This window comes from Syngnathus typhle, linkage group LG22 (assembly GCF_033458585.1).
Source record: "Syngnathus typhle isolate RoL2023-S1 ecotype Sweden linkage group LG22, RoL_Styp_1.0, whole genome shotgun sequence".
Lineage (NCBI taxonomy): Eukaryota > Metazoa > Chordata > Actinopteri > Syngnathiformes > Syngnathidae > Syngnathus > Syngnathus typhle.
The window spans coordinates 7,846,187-7,864,999 of NC_083759.1; the positions used below are offsets into that span (position 1 = coordinate 7,846,187).

General features: G+C 45.7%; 3 protein-coding genes and 1 pseudogene across 3 annotated transcripts; all 4 read left to right on the forward strand.

Moving 5' to 3' along the window:
- Positions 1-121: 121 nt before the first annotated feature.
- On the forward strand, positions 122-3,389 carry LOC133146230 (F-box only protein 30-like). The gene is made up of 3 exons (XM_061269691.1): positions 122-276; positions 895-2,865; positions 2,931-3,389. The coding sequence occupies exons 2-3, from the start codon at positions 904-906 to the stop codon at positions 3,126-3,128; spliced, it is 2,160 nt and encodes a 719-aa protein (XP_061125675.1). The 5' UTR covers positions 122-276; positions 895-903; the 3' UTR covers positions 3,129-3,389.
- A 125-nt stretch (positions 3,390-3,514) lies between these two features.
- On the forward strand, positions 3,515-8,073 carry LOC133146901 (hydroperoxide isomerase ALOXE3-like; annotated as a pseudogene).
- Positions 8,074-9,429: 1,356 nt separating this feature from the next.
- On the forward strand, positions 9,430-13,451 carry LOC133146231 (hydroperoxide isomerase ALOXE3-like). Its single transcript, XM_061269692.1, has 14 exons — positions 9,430-9,854; positions 9,916-10,120; positions 10,193-10,274; positions 10,340-10,459; positions 10,527-10,630; positions 10,701-10,873; positions 10,942-11,085; positions 11,151-11,354; positions 11,513-11,599; positions 11,660-11,826; positions 11,898-12,019; positions 12,102-12,202; positions 12,281-12,451; positions 12,533-13,451. The coding sequence occupies exons 1-14, from the start codon at positions 9,696-9,698 to the stop codon at positions 12,710-12,712; spliced, it is 2,019 nt and encodes a 672-aa protein (XP_061125676.1). The 5' UTR covers positions 9,430-9,695; the 3' UTR covers positions 12,713-13,451.
- Positions 13,452-13,608: 157 nt separating this feature from the next.
- LOC133146235 (arachidonate 12-lipoxygenase, 12R-type-like) lies at positions 13,609-18,208 on the forward strand. The gene is made up of 4 exons (XM_061269695.1): positions 13,609-14,771; positions 14,970-15,144; positions 15,264-15,436; positions 15,504-18,208. The coding sequence occupies exons 1-4, from the start codon at positions 14,760-14,762 to the stop codon at positions 15,711-15,713; spliced, it is 570 nt and encodes a 189-aa protein (XP_061125679.1). The 5' UTR covers positions 13,609-14,759; the 3' UTR covers positions 15,714-18,208.
- Positions 18,209-18,813: the final 605 nt, after the last annotated feature.

Consider the following 18,813-nt stretch of genomic DNA (forward strand, 5'->3'; position numbering starts at 1 on the left):
AAATATATTCGAACAACAATTTGTCACGGTTGTCATTTATCCCTAACACGCGGATTTGCATCTGCGGTCGAATGTTAGCATAAATGCGACAGTAACGACTGTATTTACGATTTTGCTGGCTATCAGCTGCTAGGCTTAAGCGTCGATCACGTGACCTGCCTGGGTCGAGAGGAGGAAGTGGAGGTACCGATACGTACCGTGTTCATCCTTCATAAACTACCCGCACAGCAGCATTTATTCTTGTCTATTCGAACGCATAGTGTTACAAAGAAAAAGGTGAGAAGCTCCCTGGCTCGTACGTGTAGTTGTTTTGTTTTATTTATGGAGGAGGTGATAGTGAAACTTCCGACACTGTTATTGTTGTTAGCCAATGTTAGCTTTGCAGTTGTTATGTTAAAAGGAGCCCCCGGCTAAATTAAAGTAATCTTAACAAGTACGGAGTCGAGACTGAACAGGCCGGCAGCACAAGTTGGATGGTACTTGGATTTATGTGGCTGAATTCAAGTGATGCAAAGCCCTTTCCAGCAGTTTGGCTGCAATGGCAAAAGTAGTCAAAAAAAGTTGAAGTACTTTTGTACTTAAGTAAAGGTTTTCTTAATAGAACCTACATAAATATACAAAGGGCTTTTATAGTTTAGCATAATGAAAAAATAAAAGTTTTGTGCAGACAAGTGCCTATTTCAAGGGCTTAGTGGGCTCACAGGTTTATAAATTACATACATGGAAAAGTTTTGGAAGATGAAAAGTAGTTATTTTGAAGTTGTTGATTGTCTTTCAGAGCTGTGCATCAGGAATATGGCTTCATTGTTCTTCCTGTGTGGAGTTTTTCTTTGATGACAGCACAATATTTGAAAATGAATGAACGAATGGCGTAACGTTTGCTCTGTCCCACAGGTCCTCAAAATGGCTGAGGAGCACACTCACTGCATGTCCTGTTTCAACCTCAGATGCACGGTCAGACCTCAGCCAGGCATTTCCTGCGAACTCAGCGGCTGCCCTTTAGCGTGCGGCGTGGCCTTTCACTCGTGCAAAGCCGAGGAGCACCACCTCCTGTGCCCGCTGCTGAGGGTGCCGTGCCTGAACAGCGCGTCCGGCTGCCCTGCTGCCGTGGCGCGCAACCAGATGTCGGCGCATTTGGAGGTGTGTCCGGCCGGGGTGGTCTGCTGCACCATGGAGTGGAACCGTTGGCCGGTCAGCTGCACGGACTACTCTTCGTACGAGCGCCTGAGTCGCGGCGTGGGTGAAGCGGAGCAGCTCGACATGGCCCTCGCCCTCCAGGACCAGTGTACTCTACTGGAGTCGCTCAGGTTGATTGCCATCGCACCCGCTATCAAGAGGGACTCCCCCGACCCCGCAAGTAAGCTGGCCAGGGTGACGGCTCTGGGATCGTCTGGGTTGCGAACGGCGAGGGAGCGGATCGCCGGGGGTATTAACGGACTGGACGTGGAGCACTACCCTGAATTATACGAGGCCTCTCTGGAGACGGCGAGGAGCTTAGCCAGCACTTTGGAGCTGCTTAGCGGTGCAAACTCATCTGATAGCCATGTTGAAGGTGTGAGAGCTGAAGCAATGACGCTGGTGAGCAGATTGGACCAACTAGTGCAGCTTCAAAACGGGCGAATCCCGGGTGAGGCTATGGAAGAAACTAGTTCATCAACAAATGGCTGCTTGGAGGACTTGGTTGCTTCTCAGACTTCTTTGCACAAGGTGGCACAGAGTAAGAGAGACAACCTGCTTCGTGGTGCTGATTCAGTAGATGAAGGTGTGGGAGTACAAGCCACTTGGCAGGCCAGCAGACTCGACGGACCGATGCAGTTTCAGAACGGACAAAACACAAACGAATCTATAGAAAAAGAAATGAGTTTGTTAATCAATGAATGTCTAGAGGACTTGGTTGCTCAGGAGGTGGCCACGCCCCCTTTGAGGCCTCAGGTGGCGCTACAAGATAGAGGGATGGTTCTGGAAAACCACAACCCAGAAGATCAGATGCTCCCCTGTGGCCAGAGTCACATGGAGACCAAGACCGAGGACAAAGCGGCGGACACCTCGGATCTTGAACAGGAGGACGATCCCACAGGACTTGGAGAAATGGACTTGATCACAGCCGCCTTGATCTTCTGCCTGGAGGAGTCCAGAGAGGACAGAAGGATTTCAGGTACGCTGCACCTGGACGACCGTCAGGTCCACTCGGGCACTCAGACGTTCCCGTTCCCAGCGGCCGTGCTGGTCACAAACACGAGGGTCGGCGATATGGCCTCGGCGTCCGCCTGCGACCACGCCTCCCCGCAAATCTCCTGCCCCAGCCCCTTCCACGTCCTCCGCCTGGGCCTCGTTCAAGAACCCCTGGAGGGCATCCCGAGCAACTACTCGGTTCCAGGCAACGCCCGCTATCAACACATGTTCCCCTTCGTGTGCGCTCAGTCCTTCCGCCGCAATGAGTTTTCTTCGCACTTCACCAACGTCCACGGCGACATTCACGCTGGGCTTAACGGCTGGATGGAGCACCGTTGCCCACTGGCTTTTTACGGCTGCACCTTCTCCCAGCGGAGGTTCTACCCTACATCCCCGGGGGCCAGGGTGGTCCACGACAGGCTCCTGAGGTCCTTCGGGGTGCAGCCTCATCTCGGGGCCAAACTCTCGGTCGATTCCCAGTCGGACCAGTTCAGTAAACTACCCTTGGAGATACTGTCGCACATAGCTGGCTTCCTTGATAGCTTCAGCCTGTGCCAACTGTCTTTGGTGTCGCACACCATGAGGGAGGTGTGCTCCGGTCTACTCCACACCAGAGGTATCGTGGAACTGCAGTGGGAGAGCAGGCAACGCTCTGTCGGTCACAAGAGTTCGTCGTGGCAGGTTAAACACAAAGTGAGTTCAGCCAAGAACTTAAAATGTGTACGAAATGCTGAGTTTTTGTTTTTGTGGGACTGCAGGTGTGGCGGTTCAGCACAGCGTTCAGCCCGGTTCTGTCGTGGGGCTTCGCAGACATCCCCAGCATGTCAAACCACCTGAAGAAGTGCCGGTACAACACGGTGGTGAACCGGACAGAGCCGGTGCCTCTCCCCGCCATGGGCCTGTTGCAGGAGCACATGACCAACCTCCGAAAATATCGGTGGTCAGAAGATTATTAGCAGGGGATCCAAGCACTGAAGCATCTGAAGATGCACTTCAAAAGCAATCAGAACACAAAAAGGCTGAAACACAATCATCTACTTCTACATCATTCCCCCAAAAAATATTTCAAAGAAATTACACTACTCACAATATTTTTAATCTATATTAATTGACTGTTAAGCCATTCGTCTATGTTGTGAAATTATTTTGAGAATTATTAGCCGATGTATTTGTTTCACTTTAACAGTCTGTTGAATCAAATAAAGATTATGTTTTTACATGGTGGCGTGTTTGACATCCTTCGGCGGAAGTGGGCAGGGTCTTGTAAATGCTTTACTGGACTGCTTCGAGTGAGGACATGTCAATAAAAAAAAAAAAAATCAGTTTTTCCCCAAATGTCGCTTAATTCATAATTAAACTTATTTGGCAACATTGGAGGTCCCCCCCCCCAAAAAAACAGGCAAATTATCTGCTTTTGTGGTCCACATCTGGCCCCAGGCCTTCAGTTTGACACCAGTTTTCTTACCTGACGCCAGTTTTCTTACCTGACGCCACTCACTCATCAAGTAGTCAACGCCACACACCTGTGTCTACTCAAAGGGGGTTGGCCTTAAAAGAGAAGCCTCGACCTGGGTTTTTGTGCAGAACTGAGGTGAGCGGCACAGCAGTGTGGCGTAGTAATTAAAATGAATTCAGTGTCCTGCTCGCTATTGTTAGTAAAATGGCACACGCTGATGGTGACAACGGGCAACATGCCGCACGCTGGCACCTTTAACAACGTCTACATCACGTTGTTGGGCGCCGACGGCCAGTCCAACCGCATACAGCTGACCGGCGCCGGGCCACTTAATGAAATTGAAGGAATGGGTTTGAAATACAAAAAGTCCTGCCTAGTTACAAAAACAGATGAGGTTTGAGCATGTACCGTTTTTTATCATGTATAATGCGCAAAATGTAACTAATTTATTGTCCTAAAATCTTTTTTTGAAGAAAATCTCCCTCGAAATAAAACTTGAAATGACCTTTCTTCGTTTGTTGTCAATTGCGCATCGCATTCAGCCATCCTGCCCAACACACTTAGTCAGTAAAATTCATAATTGACGACACATCGTTTGATGCGATGGCGCAATCCTTGATGGTGTGTTATTGTCAAATATTGTTTGTTTTTTAATCTCCATCGGAGACCGGATATCATATGGAGGCTGCCATGACAGTATGCGCAGAACGGTTGCGCAAGACCCGTCAGCAATATATATATATATATATATATATTTTTTTTTTCAAAGTCAAAAAAGTCAAAGTCTGCTTTATTGTCAACTTCTTCACATGCCGAGACACACAAAGAGATCGAAATTACGTTTTCTCTATCCCACGGTGATAAGACATATTACACGATAGACATACAAGTAAACGACACAATATAAAAAACAAGAAGGCACAAACAATAAATAATAAGAGTAATAATAAATAATAAATAAACAGATAACACAACAAATAAGAGCCAGTGCGCATACAGACAGTAAAAGTACAGGACGCTACGCAGAACGGGGAAGCGAGTTCAGGATCCTAACAGCCTGGAGTATGTTAGGATAAAGAGCGAGAGTTCAGTTCTCTACCTAAATGCGTAGTACAGGTAATATTTTATTTCACAACACTTTGCCTTGTTCCTTTCTTCTCTGCTGTTCACTTCAAACACGCTCCATATGAACACAATGCTCTCGTATCAGACGCTTGCTCGATCACCTGCTCGTTTGCTGTCACAATGTACCTTACACAAATCCGAAACATTTGTTGCGGCTCCGAGTCACGACGAGGGGCAAGTTTTGGTTTCCAAGGGTGTTTTTATTCCTCTTCAACTTCTCTCCCATACAGAGCCGCCTTTTTCACATGTCAGCAGGTCACTTTCCTCTCTTTTCATTTTAACCTAACTGATCGCGGTGGTGCCTTTCTGGGCAGTCGGAGAAATCAACGGCAACAAAAAAAATACATCCAGCCTCCCAGAAAGATCACCATGACAATTGTGAATAATAAATAATTATTATATATACCGTTTTTTGCCATGTATAATGCGCAAAATTTAACTAATTTACTGTCCTAAAATCTGGGGTGCGCATTATACATGGGTACAAAAAAAAAAAAAAAAAATGTTTTTTTTTTTTTTTTTTTTAATCCGCATATGATATGGAGGCCGCCATTACAGATGCGCTTTCTTCTCTGGTGTTCACTTCAAACACGCTCCATACGAACACAATGCTCTCGTATCAGACGCTTGCTCGATCACCTGCTCGTTTGCTGTCACAATGTACCCTACACAAATCCGAAACATTTCTTTGCTATCGAGTTTGCTAGCGCGTGCGCAGTGATACTGACCGGCAGAATAACATCCGGTTGTTCCTAAATATTATCTTTTTTCTGAAATAATTTTACATTTACGGACTTAAGTAGGAGTCAAAATTTGGGTGCATATTATACATGGGTACAGGCTTTTTTCCAGCATCAACATGCCATTTTTAGGGGGCGCATTATACATGGGCAAAACGGTAACCTCATTGAATAAAGTACATAAGCAGACAAGTATATTCACATATTAAAGCAATAAAAGAAACATTTTAAGCATATAATTATACCTACACACTAAATCAATAAAGCAGACATATCTAGACATTTTTGATCGCGGGTAATGACAAAGGTTCTTATAACTTTATGATCTGATATATATTTCTGAACACTTTGATGTTTTTTTATATATTGCCTGAATAGCTTAATGACCCTTAAAACTGTTTAATGCATGCCTGATCACGGACACTGCCAAAGTCGCCAGTTTTCGATTACCACTGAACGTTCTGGACAGAGGGAAATCTTTTTATTATTTATTATTATTTATATTATTTTATTTTTATTTTTATATTTGCCTAACAAAGAAAAGATATGGTTGAAAGCATGATTAAACTAAGAATATGATGACGTAAGCAAGTACATGGAGTATCAAAAGAACGAACAAACAAAAACATGGTAAGTGGTGAGTACAAACTTTGCATAGTCAGGGAACATTAATAAATTGATGATGTCACAGCCAAAAGCTCACATAATTCCGTACAAAATGACAAAATTGAAAGAATGATGAATAGGCGGTGTGCGACAGTGGGCAAAGTGGATGTATGTGCAAGAATGGTTTACAGGAAGGACACTTGGAGATAAAACCGGTAGAGGTCCCAGAGGAAGAGCGGCAGGAGGAAAAACAACCAAGAACCCGGCCAAAGGTGATCGCCAAGGCCGAAAGACGGGATGGAAGACAACAGCCCCCACACACACCGAATCGCCCATAATCAGCACCCACCCCCACGGAACCAGCTCTAACCGAACCAGCACCCACTCCCATGGAATCAAAATCTCCTGCGAACTTGGCACACCCCCTGACTTATCACCCATCAAACTCGGCCCACACTGGCATGTGCAACTGAATATAAGCTGACCAAAGAACCTTGAACTTTGGCTTTTCTGAATGGAGACTTTCTGCTCTTGAGCATGGTCGCACGAAAGGCCCAGCGCGGTATTGTACTTTCCTGAAAACAGAGCTTTCTTAACAAGAATTGTGATTGAACTCAACCAACCTGTGTAAGTCTAATAATTCTGCTTCAGTGTCTAAGCATTTTCCTAAATCTGAAGAAATCAAACGAGCATGCAGTGAGTAAATTGGATAACAGGTCATTGGCAATGGCTTTTGGCGTGAGGCGCAGATAGTGCGCTCCCTAAATTGTGGACCAAAAATCCAACAAAACCCAAAAGGTATGTTGGGGGAAAAAAAAAAAATTGGTTCGTAAATGCATTTTTTTGGGGGGCGTTTGTCACCTGCAGGTGGGAAGTTTCTCTGTGATGTCTGCGTTCACCTTGGGATTACTCCTCCCCCTCCAAGTGGAGAAAGATCCTCTCCGGGAATCTCAAGATGGGGCTTGGTTTTGCTCCACTGTTCTCGTGAGAACTCCTGAGGATGATGACGTCTTCTTCCCCTGCTACAAGTGGTTGTCCAGGGGTGACCCTGTGCTCCTGAGAGGAGGCAAAGGTTTGTGGTTCAGCATTTAACATCAATGGGACAAAATGTTTTAGTCTCCTCTGTCAGCCACAAAAGGGTTTGAAGACTTGTACCCGCGACTCCAAGACCAACGGAAACGAGAATTGGTCCAGCAGAAGTTGGCATACGAGTGAGTACGCCCCACTAACCCTTATGTGATTCGACGCTGATCAGAGCTGCCGTCCAACTTCCTAGTCACCGATGAAATGGTGAAGCCGTTTTATGCCTGAGGCGCCGCTCTGAAGAAAGAGATGGTGACGCAAAACAGGTGAAACTCATTTCGAGAAAAAAAGCAGGTTTCCCTTCAAGCATCCAAAACATGGACGGGCTCATCAAGTTTGTCACGATGGTGATCTTTACCGCGTCTGCTCAGCATTCTTCACTTAACATGGGAGAGGTGAAGACAAAGTTCTCTGCCTCAAGTCGACGCTCATTTGTTCCCTGTAGCTTGATTATCTGAGTTGGATACCCAACGGTTCGCTGCAACTCCATTTGGCTCCAACAACCGTCAAAGGAAACGCCACCATGGACGACATTCTGGAGACTCTCCCCAACAAATCCTCCAGCTCGCTCGCCGTGTCTCTCATTTGGCTCCTCAGCGAGAAGTACGACGACTTTGTAAGTTTGACGGAGCAGTTTGGAAAACGAGGCAGCTACGTGGGATGTCACCGAGCCCTGAAAGTGTTCCTCGTGTCTCGGCCTGGTCCCTTTGGGTCACTAACCTCAACGGTTCAGCGAGCCTGCGGTCTTGAGGATGATTGAAGATTTTCAAGTCAAATTATCCACCATTGGCGATGCCATCAAGAAGAGGAACGGGGAGCTTCATCTGCCTTACCTTTACTTGAACCCCAAAGAAATTGAAAAGAGCATAACTGTTTAACTGGGGGACAATTGTTGGTCAATAAAGTTTTGAAATCTTGAATTTTGATCTCCATTTTGTTCTCTGGCAAAAAAAAACTCAACACTCAGAATACACTCGACAAGCTGGGCCTCAATACCTACCTCTGCAACTGGCTACTGGACTTCCTTTGTCAGAGGCCACAGGTGGTACGTGTTGGCGACAAAATCTCCGCCAGCATCACGCTGAGCACAGGGGCTCCCCAAGGCTGCGTGCTCAGTCCGCTGCTCTTCACCCTGCTGACGCATGACTGCACTGCAACCTACAGCGACAACCGCATTGTGAAGTTTGCTGACAACACGACTCTGGTGGGTCTCATCACCAAGGGAGACGAGACTGATTACAGGTTGGAGGTTGACCTTCTGACCACGTGGTGCAGAGACAACAACCTCCTGCTGAACGTCGACAAGACCAAGGAGATTGTGGTTGACTTCCGGAAGGGTCACACCCAACACCTGCCGCTGACCATCGACGATGCTGTGGTGGAGAGAGTGAGCAGCGCCAGGTTCCTGGCGGTGCACATCAGTGAGGATCTCTCCTGGTCCACCAACACCGCGTCACTGACGAGGAAGGCCCAGCCGCGGCACCATTGAGAGCGTCCTCTCCAGCTGTATTTCTGTTTGGGGTGGTAGCTGCACTGACTACAACATGAAGGCCCTGCAGCGCATAGTGAACACGGCTGGTAAGATTATTGGTGCTTCACTCCCCTCCTTGAAAGACATTTACACCTCCCATCTCACCCGTAAGGCGACCACAATTGTGAGTGATGTGAGTCACCCCGCTCACTCTTTGTTTGATCTTCTGCCCTCTGGGAAGAGGTACAATAGCCTGGGCTCCCGCACCACCAGACACCAACAGCTTCATACTCCAGGCTGTTAGGATCCTGAACTCTCTCCCCCTTTCTGCGTAGCGTCCTGTACTTTGCGCTATGCTTACCGTCTGCTGTATGCACACTTGCTCAGTTTTGCTCCTCTTATTTATTGTGTTATTCGTTTATTATTTGTTCATCACTCATATTATTTATTTATTATTTATTATTATTATTATTTATTGTTTGTGCCTTCTTGTTTTTATTTTGTGTCGTCTACTTGTATGTCTATTGTGTACTATGTCTCGTCACCGTGGGATAGAGGAAACGGAATTTCGGTTTCTTTGTGTGTCTTGACATATGAAGGGATTGTCAATAAAGCAGACTTTGACTTGACTTTGACTTTAAGCCTTAAAAATGTCAAATATCTTCTGGACTTTTCGAGAAATGAGCGTGAGACTTTTCGGCTGCAGTCTGCCCCCTCACTGAAACGTTGGATGGCTCAGACATGTTCGACAAGTTTGTGTGCCGTACTTGCAAACACAACAATGTCCCCGAGGGCTCACTTGTGGTTTCTAGGTATGCGTCAACCTGTATTTTTTTGTTGTTGTTGAAATGTTCAGATGCATGATCTACCTGCTTGTCTTGGCTTGCTCAACAACTCACTTCAAAATTGACGTTGCCTCTTGTCGTGCGAATCATCTGGCAACCCTTTTTAGAAAAGTCCAGTGTGTTCAGAAGACAACTGGAAAGTCTGGAAAAGCCACAAAGACATTTTACAGTTCAGCTTTGAAAACAGTCTCACGACCATGACCATGTCCATGACGGAGTACAAGCTGGAAGTAACGACGGGCCAGCGGGAATGCGCAGGAACCTTTGACCACATTCTCGTCACCTTGATCGGAAGCCAAGGGCAAAGCGATAAGACCGACTTGGACAACTGGGGCATTGACTTCAAGACTGGGATGGTGAGTTGGACAATGTGAGTAAAACCCGTATCCTCCATTTTCTTTTTGTCTGAAATTCCAGAATGACACGTACACCGTCAAAACCAAAGCGTCTCTGGGGAAACTTCTGCTGGTGAAGGTGGAGAAGAACCCTCGGTTTTTGGTCGGCGACGACGAGTGGTTCTGCTCGAAGATAACCGTGAGCACCCCTGAGGGGGAGAGTCTGCTTTTCCCGTGTTATCAATGGCTTTCCAACAACGAGGTGGTGGAGCTGAGAGGTGGAAAAGGTTTGGCTTCATGTTTCCCTTTGTCATCTTTCTTCTACTGTACATTAAGAAAATATTTATTTATTTTTTTAGCTATGAAGGCGTCCGAAGACGAGCAACCGTTGCTGATCGAGCACCGCCGAAAGGAGCTGGCGTCAAAGAAGAGCAACTTTCAGTAAGTTTTCGCAAGCACGAAAACATTTCCGTTTTGGTCTTAAACGACGACGCTCTCCTCTCCAGATGGGCCTCGAGCAACGAAAAACTTCCTCAACACAGCTCGTTTAGTTCCAAAAACGTTCCCGCTGAAATCCGCATGTCAAAGTCGCGAATTAAAGAATTTGAGTCTGCCTTATCTTCGGGGTAAGTTGACCGAGGTTTAACATCGTGTCGGCGTTCTTGAAAGCGCTTCGATCCGGTTGCGCTTTAGGGCTTTGGAGCTCAAGTGGAAGGGGATGCTCGGAAATGAAAAAAGCTGGAAAACTATTGAAGACATAAAAACAATCTTCAACGACAGAAAAACAGAAATGTCAGGTTGGTCCTAGCTTAGCTTTTCTGTTATTAGCCGCGCAAATGCTTTGTTAGCTAGAATTGTTCCCGCCAGAGTACGTCGCCGAGCACTGGAAGGAAGACGACTTTTATGGTTCCCAGTTCCTGAACGGCATCAACCCCTGCTTGATAAGATGCTGCTCAGAACTTCCTCCAAACTTCAAAGTCAGAGAGGAAATGGTGAAGCCGTACCTGGAGATCGGAATGCCTCTGTACAACGAGTTCATGGTACGCGTGAGGTGTTCCTTAACTTGACCATGCCAAAAATCCAAAATTGTGATGTCACTGTCACACAGAGAGGGAACATGTTCCTCTACGACCTGAAAATTCTAAGTGGAATACCTGGGAAACTCTATCACGGGAAGGAACTCCAAGTGCCCGCCCCTCTCTGTCTCTTGTACCTGAACCCCGAGAAAAAACTGGTGCCCATCGCGATCCAGGTAACTCGTAGTGCAACGGTACCGCCGCTCAGTCAGTGTTTCGACGTGGTTCGCTCTTGCGGCAGGTGCATCAAGAACCTTCCGAGGAAAACCCAATTTTCCTGCCGAGTGACTCGGAGACGGATTGGCTCCTCGCCAAGATAATCGTGAAAAATGCCGAGATGATGACTCACCAGGCCATCACCCACCTGAAGAACACTCACTTTTTGTCCGAGGTCTGGGCCATGAGCCTCCTCCGCAACTTCCCGCTAATTCATCCCATTTACAAGGTACAGTAGATCAATAACTGTCCTGACGAAACAATTTTTGCAAAATGAACTTTTTGTACTCCGATTAATCGACGAAGAATCGGTCTTGCCCATCGTCTAACACCATCTTCTAAAAAGAAGGTTCTGTTCTGCTTTTCAACTGAACTTTTGTTGTGTAGTTAGTGATGCCTCATTTCCGCTGGATTCTACACGTCAACACTCAGGCCCGCGAGCTTCTGTTGGGACCTTCCGGGTCGTTTGCATTGGTACGGCCCATCCTTGCGCCCCAGTTGTTCGCTCGTGTGATTTATATTTTGCGTGACTAGAGTTCAGTTGGAGTCGACGGCACTCTCGAGCTAATGGCCCGGGCGCAAGACGAGCTAACGTACACCTCGCTCTGCTTACCGGACGACATTCGCTCTCGAGGACTCGAGTCCATCCCCAACTTCTACTACAGAGATGACGGCCTTAAAATCTGGGACATCATCCACAAGTGGATATTTTTTTTTCACCATCATAAGTCATTGCCGCAACTATCCAAGTTTGTGATTTTTTTTGGGTCAGATTCGTGCTGGGTGTAGTCGGACACTACTATCGTTCAAACAACGAGGTGGTCCAAGACTCGGAGTTGCAAGCATGGATCCAGGAGATCTTCACTCGCTGCTTTTTAGGGAAGAAGTCTTCAGGTAATAAACCAATTTCAAATTTTCAATACAATGTCTGTGCATGGCAAGCTTTTTTTTCCGCCTGGAAAATGTTTTGCCACAGGATGTCCCGAGGCCTTCCGAAATGTTCAGGAGGTGGTCAAGTTCATCACCATGGTGATCTTCACGGTCTCAGCTCAGCATGCTGCAGTCAATAACGGACAGGTGAAGCAACGATTCACATCCGACAGACGGACGAAAAGGACAAAGGACGAGCTAATCAGTTTTCTTTTGCTCCTCCAGTTTGACTACCAGATGTTCGTCCCCAACGGCTCCTTACTGTTGCGCAAGCCGTCTCCAACTGCCAAAGGACAAACCAGCACGGCGACCATTTTGGAGACGCTCCCGAACATCGGCGAGACGGTCATGACGGCAACAATTCTATATGCGCTCACGCTCAACTACTCCGATTCCGTAAGTTGAGCAATGAAAGACTTGCTGATTATTTCCTTCTGGAGGTTATGAAAACAACTTTTTGTTTTACGATGCTGGCAGGTTCCGCTGGGTTCCTATCCTGATGATCGATTCCAGGAGCCCGAAGTCAAGCAGATAATGAAGCAGTTCCAAGACGACTTGGCCGACCTTAGCAATGTTATCAAAGACAGAAACGCAAAGCTCGGAGTGCCGTACAAATATTTGGACCCGAGTCAAGTGGACAGCAGCATTATTAAGTAAATTAGCGCTTCTTGATGGGTGACAAGTAAACACCTGTCTTGCGTAACTTTTTTATCTTTCAAAATTACACTTTCTAAGTTGGTGGCGGTAATCATAATCACTAAAATATGGGCTCGGACAATGACCGGTGTTATATTACCGTTTTTTTCCATGTATAATGCGGCCCCATGTATAATACGCACCCTAAAAATGGCATGTTGGTGCTGGAAAAAAGCCTGTACCCATGTATAATACGCACCCAATTTTTGACTCCTACTTAAGTCCGTAAACGTAAAATTATTTTAAAAAGATTATCTTTGGGAACAACCGGATGTTATTCTGCCGATCAGTATCACTGCGCATGCGCTAGCAAACTCAATAGCGAAGAAATGTTTCGGATTTGTGAGCAGGTGATCGAGCAAGCGTCTGATACGAGAGCATTGTGTTCGTATGGAGCGTGTTTGAGAAGCAGCAGAGAAGAAAGCGCATCTGTAATGGCGGCCTCGGTATGATATCCGGATAAAAAAAAAAAAAAAGTAACAAATAAAAAAATAAAATAAATAAATAAATTGTACCCATGTATAATGCGCAGTTGCGCACCCCAGATTTTAGGAGAATAAATTAGTTAAATTTTGCCCATTATACATAGAAAAAACGGTAGTTGCAAATGCAAAAATGAATCTGTGTATGTTTGTCTACGCCAGTGACGTTAGTGATTAAAAAACAATTAAAGGTTATTCCACTAGGGGGCAGTAAATTAGTAAGAGATTTGTTTTGTTCTTTGGTAAAGAAGTAATATCTTTGTTTATGCCAGGGGTCTCAAACCCCAGTTCTCGGGGGCTGCATTCCTATATGTTTTCCAAGTTTCCCTCGTTAAACACACCTGATTCAATTATCAGGCTCCTGCAGAACGTGAGGATGAACTGATCATTTGAATCAGATGTGTTTAACGAGGGAAACTTGGAAAACATGTAGGAAGGAATACGGCCCACGAGGACTGGAGATTGAGACCCCTGGTTTACGCCATGATAGAAAAAAAACAATTCAAGGCTCGTCCACCAGATGCCAGTAATGTCTTTAACGTTTCACAGTCTTGACAGCTCTTAAACTCTTTGTCATCTGCGACTGTTATTCTTCTGTCTACCCGCTGAGACAAAAAGTGAAAACTTGTCAGTTTTGTATCAGATGCAAACAAGTATCTGAGAATCCATCCATGAGTCCATCCCAGCGGACTTCAGGCTGATCGTTGAGTGATGAACAAATAATAAACAAATAACCCAATAAATAAGAGGAGCAAAACTGAGCCAGTGTGCGTACAGCAGACAGTAAGCATAGCGCAAAGTACAGGACGCTACGCAGAAAGGGGAAGCGAGTTCAGGATCCTAACAGCCTGAGGTACGAAGCTGTTGTTGAGTCTGGTGGTGCGGGAGCGCAGGCTTCTATACCTCTTCCCAGAGGGCAGAAGCTCAAACAAAGAGTGAGCGGGGTGACTCACATCACTCACAATTGTGGTCGCCTTGCGGGTGAGATGGGAGATGTAAATGTCTTTCAAGGAGGGGAGTGAAGCACCAATAATCTTACCAGCCGTGTTCACTATGCGCTTCAGGGCCTTCAAGTTGTAGTCAGTGCAGCCGCCACCCCAAACAGCAATACAGCTGGAGAGGACGCTCTCAATGGTGCCACGGTAAAACGTAGTCATGACGGCCGGAGGAGCGCTCGCTCGCCTGAGTTTCCGCAGGAAGTACAGGTGGCGCTGGGCCTTCTTCGCCAGTGATGCGGTGTTGGTGGACCAGGAGAGATCCTCACTGATGTGCACCCCCAGGAACCTGGCGCTGCTCACTCTCTCCACCACAGCACCGTCGATGGTCAGCGGCAGGTGTTGGGTGTGACCCTTCCGGAAGTCAACAACAACCTCCTTGGTCTTGGTGACGTTCAGCAGGAGGTTGTTGTCCCTGCACCACAGGTGGAGCGCTCTTTTGCGGCCACGTTCGACCAAATTCTCATCACCTTGCTCGGGAGTCAAGGGCAGAGTGAGACCACAGACTTGAACAACTGAGGTGTCAACTTCATGACCGAGACGGTGAGTTGCCCAATTTGCTTGAAAACTAATGCTAACGCATTATAAAACAATTGGTTTTTATTTCTAAATTATTTTCATTTATTTATTTATATTTTTTGCTTATTTATTTATCATGTATGTATGTATTTATTTATTGTTATTTATATATTATTTTTATTACTTTGTTTTTATTTTTCTATTATTATTTTTAATTTCTAGACTGGGACGTACACCACCCAAACCAGTTCGTCTCTGGGGAAAGTTCTCTTGGTGAAGGTGGAGAAAAGCCAACGTTTTCCTTTCCTCGAAAGCGAGTGGTTCTGCACGCTTTTCCCGTGTCACCAATGGCTTTCTAATAACGAGGTCGTGGAGCTGAGAGGGGGCAAATTTTCAGGTGAGTCACTCACTTTGCCCATCTCATAAAGATTTGTTGTTCCATTTATTTGTCGGGTTGGTCCTAGCTTAGCTTTTCTGTTATTAGCCTCGTTAGCTAGCTTGAATTGTTCCCGCCAGAGTACGTTTCCGAGCACTGGAAGGAAGACGACTTTTATGGACCCCAGTTCCTGAATGGTGTCAACCCCTGTTCCATCAAACGCTGTTCAGAACTTCCATCAAATTTTCCCGTCAGCGAGGAATCGGTGAAGCCATTCCTAGAGGACGGAAGCACGTTTGCCAATGAAATGAAGGTATTGTTTAACTTCCGTCGCACGGCTGACATTTTGATTTTAAAACCTTCACTGGAATGTCACTCAGATGGGGAACATATTCCTCTACGACCAGAAGATTCTGAGTGGAATACCCGGTAAACTCTATCACGGGGAGGAACTCCTAGTTCCCGCCCCTGTCTGTCTCTTGTACGTGAACCCTGAGAAAAAAACTGGTGCCCATCGCGATCCAGGTAGTTCGCAGAGCAACGGTACCGCCGCTCAGTCAGTGTTCCGACGTGGTTCGCTCTTGCGGTAGGTGCATCAAGAACCCTCAGAAGAGAACCCAATCTTCCTGCCAAGTGACTCGGAGACGGATTGGCTCCTTGCCAAGATTTCTGTCAAAAATGCAAATATGGTGACTCACCAGGAGTGTTCCCTCTAAGCTGCGCAGCTGCGCAATTGCGCACTGCTCACGAAGTCTCTGCGCGCAGGTACAAGAAACTCCATGCTGCACACAAAATAAAATTCAGCATACATTAATTGCTCAGTATCTAATGTTAGACGTAATCTAATCTAATTAAGTGGACCAATGACTTTCTTTCGGTGCCTTTCTATAGTGCAAATCAGTGATTGACCAGTCAATGTTATATGGTTCACTTACGCTACATAGCCAATCATAGCATTGACAGTGCCTGAAAATGTGTCCTGCCCATCCGTCCCGTGCAGGTTTGCTAGCTAACAACACTGCGGCGGAGTCAAGAGATGCAAATGCTAAGTTAGTGTGGTGAATTCTCTTCGATGGTCAGCTGGTCTTCCAAACAAAATGGTGAAAAAGTGGCTGGCTTGGGGAAGGAAAACTTCAGTCACACACGGCTGATTGGGGAAAGATTTTATTCAACCGATGTCAGAGAGAAGTGTCTCGCGCCCTAGCCAAGATGTCGAGTCCCTTTGTCTACTCTCGCCCTAAACCTTATACTCTTGCGCTTCCCTTCACGCGGGAGCGCGCACATGGGGCTGTTGGCTGACCTATGACCCCACAGCCTGCCTCCCTATCTCTACATGGTGTGTATCTTAGCAGTTGTTAATGGAAACCAGATGTGTCTGGCGCCAATGAGTCTACCTTCCTGGACCAAGCCCCAAACAATCCCACACGAACCTGACCCAAACATGACCCGGTCACACTTAGGCTTACTAGTGAGATAAACATTGCATGATACTAGAATAAAAATTCACCACATTAGCTAACCCAGCGGTGGGCAAACTACGGCCCGCGGGCCACATCCGGCCCACGGGACCGTTTAATCCGGCCCGCCAACCCTGAACAAATTGTATTATTAAACTTTTTTTTTTGGTCATTTTGCCTGCAATGACTGCGTTTTCCCAGTAGATGGCGAAGCGCTCGCCTGCGCATTTACTACCGGAAGCCGTGTCAGAAAGCTCGGTGCACACTCACAAGTGCGTGTACGTACTCAGTAGTACGGACTTGGCGCACTCTCGCTCTATTCGTATCAGTCCCGAATTTAGAGCGTGAGCTTTGACGACAGCATTCTTATAATTCGCGCGCTGAGCTTTCAGATGCAGTTTTGCGCTAAAGCCACCCACAAACCTTCCCCTGGAATCCTTCCATTAAAATGAGTGGCCCGAAAAAAAGAAGTGAGTGCCGAATGTTAAAAAAGAGTGGACAATTTGGCTCGACGTACGCGACGTGACGTTCAGCCACATCAACATCAACCCGTCACAGATCAAGGTAAACGGACCAACACCTCGGATCTCGCCTAAGAATTGCCACAACAAATTTTACTCCAGACTATGACGCACTAGCAAAAAAGGGAGACCAACAACACTGTTCCCACTGAAAATGAACGGGAGGCTCTCAAGTTTAAAGTTGTAAAAAAATGCATTTTGAATATGATTTGTACACATAGCAGGGATTGAAACTAGCGACCATTCTCATTTTCAAACAATGCAGGATGCTCAAGGACATTGATGCACCACCTATTTGCGACTAATCTTAACCTGTAAAGTTCTTAAGGCTTACTTTAAGGAGGTGTTTCCCGTTTCCTCACCTCTGTTACCAGGTGTTTGCGAGTTAAAACTCTGCTCTGATTTTCAGATACCCCTCACCGTGTTGCTGTTTTGATTACTTTATTTGGATGTATGCTTTCACCGATTCTTCAAGATGATATATTTGGTCAGAATGTTTGCCGTTTGATGTGATCTCATAAGATAAACATCTTTCATTAATCTGACCTGCAGGCACTGAAGTGATGGAGATTGTTATTCATAATAACTGTCGTATTTTATGAGAATCACTGATAGCAGTTTTTTAGTGAATTATTATTTTTTTTTAATGCTGTTAATAAATGCATTTGTTTTCAAAAAAATTGTTTGGAATATCCATGCTTTACTACCTACTAAAGGCCAAGATCTTTTATGCAATGACCTTCACAGGTCGCTTATATGACTTCACACAACGCCTACGTCCATCTGCTCCTTGTCCGGCCCTCCGGTCCAAATTTAGAACCCAGTTTGGCCCGCGAGTCCAAAAGTTTGCCCATCCCTGAGCTAACCCCTTATCATGGCAAAACGAACGAGCAGCGACGCATCCACTCGTCAAGCCAAAGTACTGTAAATAAGAGATGCCGCGGTTCCTTTAAGATGGAATGGTTGTCGGAGTGTGTGCAAATAAAAGAACAAACGGTGAAGCTGGGTGTGATTTTCTCTTTTTTGAGTGAGAATGGTCTACTATGCAAAACATGCAGTGAAGCCAAAGTGGCGGGCGAGTTTACGGACGGAAAAATATGGACTAAATGGAAGTTAAAGTTCTCATTGACAATATTTTATTTATTTATTTATTTATTTATTTATTTATTTATTTATCTATCTATCTATCTATCTATCTATCTATCTATCTATCTATCTATCTATCTATCTATCTATCTATCTATCTATCTATCTATCTATCTATCTATCTATCTATCTATCTATCTATCTATCTATCTATCTATCTATCTATCTATCTATCTATCTATCTATCTATCTATCTATCTATCTATCTATCTATCTATCTATCTATCTATCTATCTATCTCTATCTATCTCTATCTATCTCTATCTATCTCTATCTATCTATCTCTATCTATCTATCTCTGTCTGTCTGTCTGTCTGTCTGTCTGTCTGTCTGTCTGTCTGTCTGTCTGTCTGTCTGTCTGTCTGTCTGTCTGTCTGTCTGTCTGTCTGTCTGTCTGTCTGTCTGTCTGTCTGTCTGTCTGTCTGTCTGTCTGTCTGTCTGTCTGTCTGTCTGTCTGTCTGTCTGTCTGTCTGTCTGTCTGTCTGTCTGTCTGTCTGTCTGTTTGTTTGTCTGTTTGTTTGTTTGTTTGTTTGTTTGTTTGTTTGTTTGTTTGTTTGTTCAGTCAT

Bases quoted from the DNA above. Each gene is read 5' to 3' on its own strand.
- LOC133146230 (XM_061269691.1), top strand. From the start codon at position 904: ATGGCTGAGGAGCACACTCACTGCATGTCCTGTTTCAACCTCAGATGC. The intron at 2,866-2,930 runs GTGAGTTCAGCC...GTGGGACTGCAG, and splicing joins CGTGGCAGGTTAAACACAAA to GTGTGGCGGTTCAGCACAGC.
- LOC133146231 (XM_061269692.1), top strand. From the start codon at position 9,696: ATGACCATGTCCATGACGGAGTACAAGCTGGAAGTAACGACGGGCCAG. The intron at 10,631-10,700 runs GTTGGTCCTAGC...TGTTCCCGCCAG, and splicing joins CAGAAAAACAGAAATGTCAG to AGTACGTCGCCGAGCACTGG. The intron at 11,827-11,897 runs GTGGATATTTTT...TTTTTGGGTCAG, and splicing joins ATCTGGGACATCATCCACAA to ATTCGTGCTGGGTGTAGTCG.
- LOC133146235 (XM_061269695.1), top strand. The intron at 15,145-15,263 runs GTGAGTCACTCA...TGTTCCCGCCAG, and splicing joins GAGAGGGGGCAAATTTTCAG to AGTACGTTTCCGAGCACTGG. The intron at 15,437-15,503 runs GTATTGTTTAAC...AATGTCACTCAG, and splicing joins CGTTTGCCAATGAAATGAAG to ATGGGGAACATATTCCTCTA.